Raw genomic sequence first — 13433 nt, forward strand, 5'->3', positions numbered from 1 at the left:
GAACCTCTGTCATTTTGCTTGGTGTGATCTTTAGAATGTCAATTCTCCAAGGCATGGTTTCCCATCTCTGGTAATCTATGCTTATGTTTAAGCACACTAATTCCTACAATGTCCTCAGCGTTTCCGACGCAGTAAGACAGAACTTCATGATTTTGCTTTAACTTGCACATCCTTCTGCACAATGTTTATGGCAGTTTTTTGGCCCTGTCCAAAAGATTTTCCCTTTATGTCCTCTGTCGGGTTCTCGTAAAATATCTAACCCTGAATATTAACGGCTCATTTATTTTTCTTTGGAAAACATGTGTTCGAGGCATGTGGGCTGCTGAATTCATATCTATAGCATAGATCGCCGCCTAGTGTTGGGTCCGGATGATTGCACATTGTTGTCCTGGAAGAGTCTTCGAAGTATCAAGAGATAGGTGGCTCCTCCCCTGGACTACAGTGCGCATGGGCATCGACTCCATCCCCAGATTGTTTTTTTCCGCCATTGGGTTCGGATGTATATTCGATGTATATTCGTTATCTCCAGTTCGGAATCGATATAAACTTTTCTTAAGGCCTTTTCCTATACCGTCGGTATTTTTGCGCTCTGTGCCCAACTCTGTTCCGGCTCAGTTCCCGAGTCGGACATCCCGAGGAGTCGCGTGACTCTTTGGTGCTCGGGGCCCAGTCGACGCAACAAGACTTTCAACGACACATCATGGAACGGAGCCCGTTCAAGAAATGTCCCGTGTGTGGATCGAAGTATCCCCACATCGACGTCCACCCAGTGTGCAACAAGTGCCTGTCACCAGACCACGAGGAAGCCAACTGTATGGCTTGTTCCCGTTTTCGATCGAAGAAGACGATTCGACTTCGGCGCGTGGCGCGCCTGGAGGCCCAGCAGTCGGCACCGGTGGATATCTTCGAGAGAGAAGACTCAGACGACCAAGAAGTTAATCTGCAAATTTCACCTCCTGCGGAGGAGATCGACTACGACGCGGACGTCGAAGCGCTCGATGCAGAAGAAGTCGTCGACGAGGTAGGAGACGACAATGAGGCCTATGGGGCGGTGGAAGATAGCTCAGGCGAAGAGCTATGCCCTGTTCGAACAATCACTAAGGCTCAGGTCGCGGGATCGCCACACGACCTTACCCAAGACCTTGCACCCAAATCCACGGCCTCGCCTACGGGCCCTGCTACGGACACTTCTGCGGAGCCGCCGGTGGTCAAAATGAAACCGAAAGTGAAACCCTCGGTGTCGACGAAACCGAAAGTGATTGAAACGCCAACGAAACAGAAGACGTCTGTCCCTCTGGCCGCCTCCTCGTCTTCCGCTATGTCGGGGCAGCCGAAGCCGAAGAAGGCTGTCGACCCGGTGAAATTGACCAAGGGCGTCGAGCCAAAGTCGGTCAAGGGCGTCGATCCAAAATCGAACAAGGGCGTCAAGCCGAAGACTGGGGCCCCAACCCCGGGAGTCAAGGCCGCCGACCCGAAGTAGTCAGCGCAGAAGGCCGTCGGCGTGGAGGGAGGACACTGCGCACCTAAGAAAGCTGCTCCTGTACCTCACCCGGGCAAGTCCAAGACATCGACGCTCGAGTCTTCACACGCTGGTGGACCGAGGACGTCTGTCGGGTTGACGAAACCGTACGCTTCCTTTACAAAGCAGGTGTCGGACTCACTGCAACGCACGAGGAACAAGGCTTCCGCGGTCGATCCGAAGGATGCTTCTACTTCGAAGCAGGCTGCCAAAACGCCAACGTCTTCCACGCCACTCCTGTTTACGTTGCCGCCTAAGGTGGCACCGAAGGCCTTCGCACCACGGTCGGTCACCAACGCGCCCGTGCAAGGGTCTGCTGGGTCGAAGCCTTCTCCGCAGCGTGGGAGCTTGAAGCATCGACAACCCTTGATGGAGTAGCAGTCGGAACACTTTATCGACGCCGACACCGGTAAACTTACCCTCTACAAAAGAAAGATCACGGCGACGCAGCCTTTGGAGTCCTACACGATTCCTTTGAAGCGCAAAAAGCCTTCTACGGATTACCCGGCTCTGGTTGAGCCACTTGCTCCACAGACTCCAAGAGTTGCTACACCCTCACCCACTTACTCAGATGTGGAGGCTTGGGAAGGTGATGACGAACAGTATAACTTTCCTGCCAACACTGATCCTGCGGATCACCAGGACTCTTGGGCAGATGCAGGGGACCCAGGGGGATCCGCTAACTGCCCCGGACACTCAGGTGTATAATGTCAAAACCTCTCCTACTGAGGATTCTGCGGCATTTAATGCTCTCATTGAGAGGGCAGCTACAAACCACGACGTCCAGCTGCACGCTGACCCTGTTGACGTGGACTTCCTTTTTGATACCTTTTCCACAGCAGAAAAAACTGTCAAAACTCTCCCAATGTTGAAAGGGGTTCTCAAACATGCTGCAGACATCTTTAAAGAACCCACACGTGCCAGGGTGGTCAACCCTAGAATTGAAAAAGAATATAAGCCGGCACCTGGCGACCCGACCTACATCAAGGGCCAGTTGCCATTGGACTCTCTGGTCGTTTCTAATGCCCGGAAGAGGGCGAATTCGCAAACCACTGGTGATACTCCTCCCCCAGACAAGGAATCTAAAGTGCTGGAGGTATCCGGGAAAAGGGTGGCGGCTCAAGCAGCCAATATCTGGCATATCTCAAACACTCAGGCACTTTTGGCCAGATATGACAGGGCGCACTATGACACTAGAGACCCTGCTACAACATCTACCCGATCAGTATAAAGAGGCGGCGGAAATGCTCATTCAGGACGGGAAGCTCATCTCCAACGCTTCTATTAAATGTGCACTGGACGTGGCGGACACCTTGGCCAGGGCCATTAACACCAGTGTGATGTTGAGACGTCAGGCATGGCTCAGAATCTCCGGTTTCAAGCCGGAGATACAAACCACCATCCTCAATCAGCCGGTCAACCCTGATAGGTTGTTTGGTCCTGAGGTGGATACCTCAGTGGAAAAAATAAAGAAGGATACAGAGACTGCAAAGTCCATGGGAGCTCTCCAGTCCCAACAGTTTCGGGGCAGTACTTTTCGTCGCTCAGGCAATAGAGGTGTTTCCAGAGACCAGATGTCCCAGCAAACGCAATACACTAAAAGTGGGGCGCAGTCCTCTTACACCAAGCAGAGTAGAGGCGGCTATCGGGGCAACAGTGCCAAAGGCAGAGGCCGTGGAAATAACAACTCCCGTTCCTCTGCCACCACCAAACAGTGACGCCCTGCCCCTGCCCCCCGACCACACAACACCTGTCGGGGGGAGACTCCAGCAGTTCCTGCCAGTCTGGAAATCCATCACCACAGACAGGTGGGTCAGGAAACTTATCCAGTTCATTTATTGTCTAGAGTTAACATCCACTCCACCCAACATGCCACCAAAACACCGTCCTATGTCCACAGAGCATTTGCACTTATTGCAGCAGGAGGTACTTGTCATGCTGCAAAAAGGGGCAATCGAGCTCGTGCCGATGGAGGAAGAAGGCACAGGAGTGTATTCCCTGTACTTAATCCCGAAGGACGGGTCCCTCAGACCCATTCTGGACCTCAGACCCCTAGACCAGTATATTCTCTCAGAACACTTTCACATGCTGACGCTGCAGCAAGTTCTTCCGTTGCTCAACCAGGGAGACTTCCTCGCAACCTTGGATCTCAAGGATGCATACTTTCACATTCCACTGCATCCATCACACCGAAAATACCTCAGATTCACCATTCAGGGTCGGCATTATCAGTTCAAGGTCCTTCCTTTCGGAGTGACCACGGCGCCCAGGGTGTTCACAAAATGCCTGGCGACAGTGGCTGCGCACCTCAGAAGGCAGAACGTTCCCGTTTACCCTTATCTGGACGACTGGCTTGTCCAAGCAAAGTCGGCCCAGCTGTGCGCCGCCAACATGTCCCACACCATTCACCTTCTTCACAGTCTGGGATTCTCACTGAATTATCCCAAATCGCAACTTCAGCCAGCCCATGTGCGGCAGTATCTGGGCGCGACGATAGATACTCTGGCGGCCACGGCTCAGTCGACACCGCAGCAACGAAAGATGCACATCAACCACCTAGAGCTGATGGCCATCTTCATAGCGATGAAGGCATTCAGAGTACATCTGTGCAACAAAGTCGTGTTGATCCGGACGGACAACATGACAGCCATGTACTACATTCAGAAGCAGGGAGGTACACACACTCCACAGTTGTCTCATCTGGCTCAGAGCATGTGGAAGTGGGCCATTCAGAGAAACATCTTCCTCATGGCGGAACACCTCCCGGGCAAGGACAATCAGATGGCGGATCTGCTCAGCAGGTACAGCCACCATATGCACAAGTGGGAGATACAGCCATCAGTACTCCACCCGTACTTCCAGCAGTGGGGTCATCCACAGATAGACCTGTTCGCCACAAGGGAAAACGCAAAATGCCAACACTTTACCGCCAGGTTCCCTCACCCACAGTCGATGGGCTATGCGATATGGATGAACTGGTCAGGCAGATTTGCGTACGCTTTTCCCCCAGCACCTCTCATACTGCTGGTGGCACGAAAGCTAAAGCAACACTCATCCTGGTTGCTCCAACGTGGGCACGCCAACCATGGTACACCACGTTTCTAGAACTCTCCGTGGTACCGCATCAAAGGCTGCACCTCACGCCCAGACTTTTGACGCAGAGCCATGGCGACATTCAGCACCCAGACCCGCAACAGCTCAACCTGGCGATCTGGCTCCTGAAGTCTTAGAATTTGGCTACCGTAACTTGCCTCCCGACTGCATGGATATCATACGGGAGGCAAGAAAGCCCACCACCAGAGCTTGCTATGCAGCAAAATGGAAGCGGTTTGTCATTTACTATACAGAACACAACATCAGCCCACTAGATGCATCCACTCACAACATCATCTGTTATTTGGTACATCTTTACAAATGCAAGCTGGCATATGCTTCCATTCGGATACACTTATCCGCCATAGCAGCTTATCTCCAAAACAGGCAGCATCTCTCCGTTTTCAGTGCCTGCCATTAAAGCCTTCCTGGAAGGACTGAAACGGGTCATCCCTCCCAGGACCCCGCCAGCTCCTGTATGGAACCTTAATGTGGTCCTCACCAGGCTCATGGGCCCACCTTTTGAGCCTCTGCATTCATGCGAGGTTCAGTTTTTAACATGGAAAGTGGCTTTTCTAATAGCCATTACATCTCTGCGCCGTGTTAGTGAGCTCCAGGCGCTCACTGTCCAAGAGCCATTCATACAAATTCACTCGAACAGGGTGGTGCTGCGCACTAACCCTAAATTTCTTCCTAAGGTGGTTTTACAGTTCCATGTCAATCAGACAATTGAACTGCCCGCGTTCTTTCAAAACCCAGAGACTGTAGCCGAAAGAATGCTCCACACTCTTGACGTCAAACGAGCTTTGATGTACTACATCGATAGGACCAAGGATTTTAGGAAGACAACAACTCTTTGTTGCCTTTTTCGGCCCAGCACAAAGGCAACCCCATTTCCAAAGCAGGTATAGCCAGGTGGATCGTTAAGTGTATTCAAATTTGCTATCACAAGGCTAAGCGCACTTTAACGGTCCCCCCCCAGAGCCCACTCCACCCGCAAGTTGGGGGCCTCCATGGCTTTCCTTGGTAATATCCCTTTGGAAGACATTTGTAGAGCAGCCACATGGTCTACACCACACACATTTACTAAACACTAAGCACTCCAAGCAGCAAGCAGCTGTGGGGCAGGCTGTTCTTAAGACACTTTTTCAAACGTCTGCAGCTGGCACAGGCGGCCGCCGTTAATGGAGGGACTGCTATACATTCTATGCTATAGATATGAATTCAGCAGCCCACATGCCTCGAACTGAATATGCTACTTACCAGTATGCATCTGTTCTTGGCATGTAGGGCTGCTGACATTCATATTGCCCGCCCTCCTCCCCGGCGCCTGTAGCGGCTGCAGAATTCAAACTTACTCTTAGCAGAATTCAAACTTACTCTTAGCATGGTCATCGCTCACACTGTTACACTCCATCTTCGCCACAATGGCTAAAAACAATCTGGGGATGGAGTCGATGCCCATGCGCACTGTAGTCCAGGGGAGGAGCCACCTATCTTGTGATACTTCGAAGACTCTTCCAGGACAACAATGTGCAATCATCCGGACCCAACACTAGGCGGCGATCTATGCTATAGATATGAATGTCAGCAGCCCTACATGCCAAGAACAGATGCATACTGGTAAGTAGCATATTCAATGCTTGCCAGTCTGATTGGAGCTTCTCTCGAGTCTGTTCATTTGACTGGTTATCTAACAATTTGCGAGAGGAAAGGCTCCTGCCATACTGTTTATGGAACGATTCCACTGGCATAAAGCAATATACATCTTTCACAAATGCTGCAACGTGAATGCTGGTTCACAAATAGGCCTTGCTACTTGGATATTCGCAGACAGCTTTTCTGGTGGTCCCTTATCTGTCCTCAGTGATGCACATTCTCTAAAAGCATATAACTGAAGATCCCTTGAGTGAGAAGCTCTCGACTGCATCTAAAGATATTCGAGATGGAGCACTGTTATGTAAAAGCTCCTATTAATCTTTCCTCTATACATAAAACTGTATTAAGGACATCCGTACAATGAAGGTGGAAACCCGGCCCCAGTAGAAAGTCCAGCCTGAACTGTTCACCAGTTTGCCTACAGATGTTGGCACTAGTGACCCAGACCGGTTTTAGCCTATTTAGGCCTAATCAGCGAGGCATAGCTTGATTACAATGACGCAGCACAGGACCCATGTTCCAGTAAGTATGCAGACTTGGATCCCATATTCAGTGCCAAAAGAATCGAACTATACCTCACTGACTAAGCTTAATCAGTCCAAGACTGGTCTTGAATTGCTTCTGTTGCCATCTGGAGATGCCATGACCAGACAGTTTGGACTGTAGTGTTCTACTGGGGTTGCTTTGCATGTAGCAAGTCAGTCTAGAGTGGCATAGCAGGCAAAAGAAGCGAAATGCTGCTTCAAGTAAATACCAGATTAAGCATTTAACCATTCCCCACGTTCTTGACTTTAAAGAGATGTTGCTGATGAAAGTTAATGACCTGTAAATGCTCTAGCTTTTTCTATAGGTTCACAGCTGTAGTGAACGCAAACTCCTAAACTTTGTATTGCAAATTATAAACCTTCTTACAATCTCTTTTGCACAATGTGCCCTGGGATGTTTCCTTTTGGACTACCGAAGATTTTCTTTCAGAAGAGGCCATGAATGCTACTATTTTAGGCTGGATACCCTCGACGAATAAGAGTGAATGTTTTCATTACATCTATTTTTCATAGCGTTAATTCTTGCTCTTGTTTGGTCACTGAACCAACCTGAGTGCTCTGTTTCCACCATCTTGATTTTTATTTTTTTCTCTATTATAGGTCGTTTTGGTCACCTTGGGCTTGCCATCAACTTGATCACATATGATGATCGGTTCAACCTGAAAAGTATTGAAGAGCAACTGGGAACAGAAATCAAGCCCATCCCCGGCAGCATAGACAAGAGCCTGTATGTGGCTGAATATCATAGTGAACCTGTGGATGAGGAGAAACCATAGCCACCAGGTGAGATTGTTGGCTTGTCTGAGCTAGAACAGGGTTTATAGTGGGTGTAGTGCTTACGTTTGACCGGAGGGTCTGGAGTTTTCTAAACCCATCTCCTCTAAAGACTGACTAATGTATTGTCCTATTACAAATGTTTTGGACAGATGTGACAATGCAAGTAAAGACCCTACTTGAATAGTTTTTACTTCTGATCTAGCCCTACCCATTGTGAGAAATAATTGTGCTCGTTGTCTTTCAGTTGGGCTGTAACGGTTGGTTTTAATTGGGCTGTAACATGTCCCAAGATTCACTAAATGCGATAGTTTCGATAAAGGTAAATGTTTCATGTTACTATGTTTTTCACTACTTACCTCTATCCGTTTAAAAAAAGAAATTGGCAAGCTAATATTGGACGTTGATACTGGATTCTTGTTCTATAAATGGCGTTGAATTTTTGTGTCATTTTATCTGATTTGGGTGATTTACCAACACCTTTCTATCTTGCAGGCAGATTCGATACCACCGAAGCTGAAGTCTTTTGCTCACTGTCCGACTCCTTGTTTCTTTGACTGCAGTTTTCTCTCTGCGGGGTTTAGTCTCCTTGTCGGTTTCGAACTTTGAAGATGTTTTTTTTTTTTAATCTGGGACATGAATCTGAAGTCCTGGATTTTTCACAGAAGGAATATCTTTGCTTTGTCCCAACTCTCGTTTGCACTGTGTGCTGACTGAACATTAGTTGCACTAACTGCTTTTTTATGGAAACCTATTTGCCGGAAGGAAGAGGGGGAAAAAATTCTTGGACAAAAGACTATCAGCACAGCTTTTCATCGCGAAAGCAGCATCTGTGTTCGCAAGCAGCAAACTTGGTGTGCATCAACCTCTCCTCTGGTTAATTTTATTTTTAAATAAAGCTTTAGAGCTTGTTACTTCGTGCAAAGTGCCTTATGCCATGATATCATGCAAGATCACCCTACGGATGTACTCCCTTGAGCTTCAGCAACTTGTCTTGCACGTTTCAGGTAGATTCATGTCTGCCTCCCCTGAAATGGTCCAAGACCAGGGTTAGTCTGACACATCTGTCCAACAGGAGTTTTTAATTTTGTTCCTGCCCATGCTCCCGGTTTGAGGAGGAGTTGATGTTATGCTGCGTGTTGCACGTGCTGTGTAAATAAATTCATGTACTTATTACCAGAAATCCACTTCAGCACATCTCAGCTCATTAAAACAGTACTCCAGATCTGAAAGGACATCATAACTTTCAATTTTTTGTTTTTTGTTTTTGAGAAGGAGCTGTTAGGACCCTTATGCGGAACACTAAAGACTGACTTGCGTCCGCCTTGGATTATCGGCTCAAGCACTTGCATTAGTCTTCAAATGCAGCCATGGCACGTTTTTTCCCTCTTCTGGCAAGTTCCCACCAGGAGAAAACAAACGTCAATGTGTATACTTGTAAACTTTGTAAATATTTGGCTATATTTTCTTGCCCCAGCCCCCATTTTGAGTTTTTCCTAGATTTGTATACGTTGGGGGTGGAGAATTATGAAAGGATTGTCAGCAGCCCCAAATGAGAGGGGCTCAGTTTTTTGCAACACTAGACGCACAAATGCTCTCCAACATTGGAAAACATGGTTTAAAGCTGTGGCTTGATTTTTAAGGTTATTGCCAGGGGTGGGCTGGTAGTGAGACTGCCAAAGAAGTGTTTGGGGGCATACTGGTAAATGGTGAAAGCAGGTCCTACGTAGAAGCCCAAATCCACGTTTAAAGTATGTGCTGTGTTTATTCTTAAAATGCAATTTTGTGGAGAAAGCCAGACTGCCGAAAGATGGGTAACTTTGCAACAAGGTTGTGGCATCTACATTGAAACAAGTGAGGCGAACACATTTGCTGCAGTTGCATCTAACTCCTTTTGCTGCAGTGGCGAGGCATGCCTGCCCAATTCTAGCTTATTCACGAAGCATATTTAAACCAAAGTTTTGCTCGATTAAACTTAACTGCAACCATTATACGCTCGTCAAACTTTAAAATGTTGATTGAAGCAGGGATTTACTTAGTGGGTGTGCCTCTTGTCCCTGCCAGCACCAGCAGTTCCACAAAAGTTTCATTATTCTTTGAGCTGCGTTGTTGCTTTGCCTCCCATACTAAATAGCTTTTTGTGCGTTTGTGTTGCATTACACTGTATCCCTCCCAACATGCTCGAAGTTTGGCCTGATGTACAGGCAACAAGAGTGAGACAAAAATTCTATTGGTGTTCCCCCATTTTCCCTGGTCAACTGCTGTCTCTCCAGAGGCACCTCGATAAAGCAGTCTGCAAATACTGGTGCACAGTATGCACTTACCCTAATAAGGCATGCTTCTTTCTGTTCTCCCTTTGTTCTTTTTTTGTTTATGCCTTTTACATTTTAAGAGGCGCGCAAAAAATGCAGACCTCAAAAAAAATGTGCAAAATAATGGGTGCCTCTTGACAAGACATTTCAGCGTGCAAAGAATGTGTTCTGAAACGCTGCTCAAGTAAAAATGTAAGCTGTACACAAGCATTAGTAGGGCTGCAGGATTGAAATATGGCAGGTACTAAATTATCTTTTGTTGTGTGGCCGGAGGGTGGGTGGGGTATTCTCAGCAGTGAATTATTTGACCAAAATTAGAATATTCTAGTGCTGCGGCCGATTTATTTAAATTGTGGTGTTCAAAGAGGAATGATCATAGTTAAAAAGTTGTTGTACCTTTTGTGACTGTGCGCATGGTCTGTTTGGGAAGGCATTGGAGGCTGCCAACAGGCATTGTGTGCAGTTTGTTGGAACTGAAGCTTATCTGGTGCCATTCTCCGATGCTCTTCAAGCACAGAACTGACCAGAAATCTAAACTATATTGAAGTATTACTTTAGCTAGGCCTCCGATTGTTATTAACCCAGTCCACCATTGAAATGGTTTAATATTCTGAGGGCAGGAATCTCTGGGGCCGAGGCCTGTCTTAATTGTTCTAGCTGCAAACAAAAAGATGCTCTAAACTGACTTGGGATTACCCTGGTCTATTTTATTTTTTATTCCCGTTCAGCCATATTTACTCTTTATTTCATGTTCTCCAGTTTCAGCCCTTTAAAATGCTAATTTACAGGACCCAGTGGCCAGTGCAGTTGGTTTAACCTTGGTCTTTCACTGGTACATGAAGGTGCCGGCCAAAAATGTGAATTATCGTCAAACACATTGCATCTGTGATTTTCACAATGGGTTCTTTGATTCCAAACTGTTGGCTGTCTACAACCAACAGTTGAAATGGCTGATCAAAACCTCTCAAAATTTGGAATCTAATTCCACTAATTAGGCGAATGCCCTGGCAGGGTGGTGGGTGGTTGGGTATTATATTTTATAATGTTAGAATGAGATGGGAGCATCTTTGCTTTGCAGCTACTTTTTGTTTTTTGTTATCTATGCTTTGTAGAACTGACCAGCTGTGGTTTTTAACATCAGTCTACTAGCATATGGATAGTTTGTGTTGAATCATCTCATTCTGCCTTTTTATTTGGTGGGAGGGGCTCGCACAAAGTAGTAATTAACTGTTCAAGTAATAGGCTAAATTTAATGAGGGGCTTTTTCCTGCACCAGCCTGAACTCTGCTTTGGTCAACACGAACATACACAAATTTTATTATTGACCATTTTTGAAGATCAAGACAAGTAATGCCACCAAATTTCAAACCTGTTTAAAATTCCTAGACTTTTCCTCGAAAGTTGCATATTTTTAAACAGGATTGACTGGTTTCCTATCCTGTTTTGTGGCCTTTCTGTATCTTGATGGGCACTTGCACAGCTGACCGTAGTCAACATTTGCCCCACTAGAAAGCATACTTTCAAAGTTAGTGCCACGGAAGCCAAAGATTGTGGTGCCGCTTAAATAGTTAACATTCAATTTCTGAAATCCAGATTACCATAAATGTCAGTTGCTTGGATAGCTAATGGATCTTTGTGCGGGCAAAGGTTTAAGGGTAGGGTGGGGTGGTGGGGATTGAACTGAGATACAGACACTGTATTTTAACCAGCTGTGTGGGGTAGGGTTGGGATTGGGGGGTGGTATGGGAAGGAAATAACTCAAAAGTAGCATTAACCCCAGATTGGGACAAGCCCTGTTCCATTTTTTTAATTGTTTGGCTAATTGGCACGTTAAAGAAAAAAGTTCAACCCTAATAATAGTAAAATGAAACTGATAAGTCTGACATTTGGGAATAACCTGTGCCACCAGTGTCATTAAAGAGTACAGGTATGACACCAAGTCTGAAACAAAGGGTCGTGGGGTGGGTAGGGTGGGGATCAAGGGAGAGGGTGAAACTGGCAACAAAGAATTGGCCTTCTGCTAATTAACAATTGGCTACTTAGTCCAGTGTGGTGGAGTTTTCTTTTGGGGTTTTGTCCATCTTGTGTGCTTCTGAAAGCAGGTAGCCACGTGAAGAATGAGTTGCAGAAATGAATGATAAAAACTTGAATTTATTTGATTGTTTGCTCAATAAAAACCCACTGGACAGTCTTACATGTTTCTGTGTATTTTTACCAAGGTGCTTTATTTCATTTACACTCTTTACATACACAGCTTGAAAAAGCAACTGAATGTGGTGTCAGACTCTGCCGAACTTACCTTCACACTGTTAAAATGAGCTGGCTATAATGGTTACTCTAGTCTTAGCCTTTCATTTTCCTTAGTGATTTGGGTGATGACCAATTAAGACTGTACCTTGCAAATGACTTAGTCTTAACTTGGAGCCTGAGTTGCTGGCGCAATGCATCGCAAAGCCCTGTTCCAGCTGTCCTTCTGTCTTCTCACTTTAGTTCTCAGCATGTGCTGAACTTTCAGTTGTAGCTTATGGTTTAAATCTTTTATTATTTTCATCAAAACAGGAAAAACAAAGAGACCTTTCGTCATTCGGTACATCAGTGCTGAGCCACTTGCAAGGAACCCCCATCAAGTGTGAGGCAGTAGAAATGTGATCAGTGTCCGTTGGATAGGGTTCCAGCCGCAGGGAATATAGGTCTCGAATTCTCCCCCCTCCTCCCCCCACCCGTCCCACCCCGCCCCCTCCTTGTCCATTTAAGCAAAGCAAGAAGAAAGAAAAACAAAGTGTGATAAGACAGCCCTCGGTCCCAGATGTGAGGATGCACGTTAAACCTCAGTTTGGGTCTTTCGCTTGCGAGGCTGAGTTTTGGGTTCTTCAATTGGAGCGTCTGCTAGACGCAGTAAGCGCAGGTTTCCGGGGACAGCTTAGTTCCCTGAATTCTCCCGTGAGTAAGGTCAGAAACGGCCGCCAGAGTGCAGCAAACTCCTCTCCTCGTCCCGCCTTTGCCAGTGATAACTTCTCCATCCCTAGTATCATCCACAATCTGTGTAACCAGCCGGAGTATGGGGGGGGGGGCTGTGTGGTCCTCCAGTGCGCCACAATGTTCTGGACAGCTGCCCCTAATGCTATCGCGATAAGTCTTCCCCTCCTGGATTTTAAGGGATACATTAGTGTGTTGGGAAGCCCGAGGAGAACATAGGCTGGGAAGCTGAGTGTCTAAATGGGAGTCTATCTCATCCAGGATGGAATTCCAGTAGGGCTGCAGGTGGTCACAACTCCATAACAAGTGTTCTAACGTGCCGAGTTCTCCACAGCCCCTCCAGCAACGGTCACTTACGTTGGGATCCCAGTGGTGTAAGCGTTCTGGTGTGTGGTACCACTAGGTGGCCACTTTGGTCAGGGTCTCTGTGAGCCTGGTGTGATAGGCCGAGTGCCTGGCCCTGTGGTATATGCCTCCCCATTCTTTATGTGTAAGTTGTCTCCCAAAGTCTCTCTCCCACCTGACCCTCCCTGCGTTGTATGTGTATTTATTGGT

General features: G+C 47.0%; 1 protein-coding gene across 1 annotated transcript in view; it reads left to right on the forward strand.

Moving 5' to 3' along the window:
• DDX6 (DEAD-box helicase 6) overlaps positions 1-12093 on the forward strand; it is a 222894-nt gene extending 210801 nt beyond the window's left edge. The window contains exons 13-14 of the mRNA XM_078682219.1: positions 7417-7599; positions 8086-12093. Of these exons, the coding sequence (XP_078538345.1) occupies positions 7417-7592 (176 nt within the window). The 3' untranslated portion in view covers positions 7593-7599; positions 8086-12093. The remainder of the gene's footprint in view (positions 1-7416; positions 7600-8085) is intronic.
• Positions 12094-13433: the final 1340 nt, after the last annotated feature.

Source organism: Lissotriton helveticus, chromosome 3_1, assembly GCF_964261635.1.
Source record: "Lissotriton helveticus chromosome 3_1, aLisHel1.1, whole genome shotgun sequence".
NCBI lineage: Eukaryota > Metazoa > Chordata > Amphibia > Caudata > Salamandridae > Lissotriton > Lissotriton helveticus.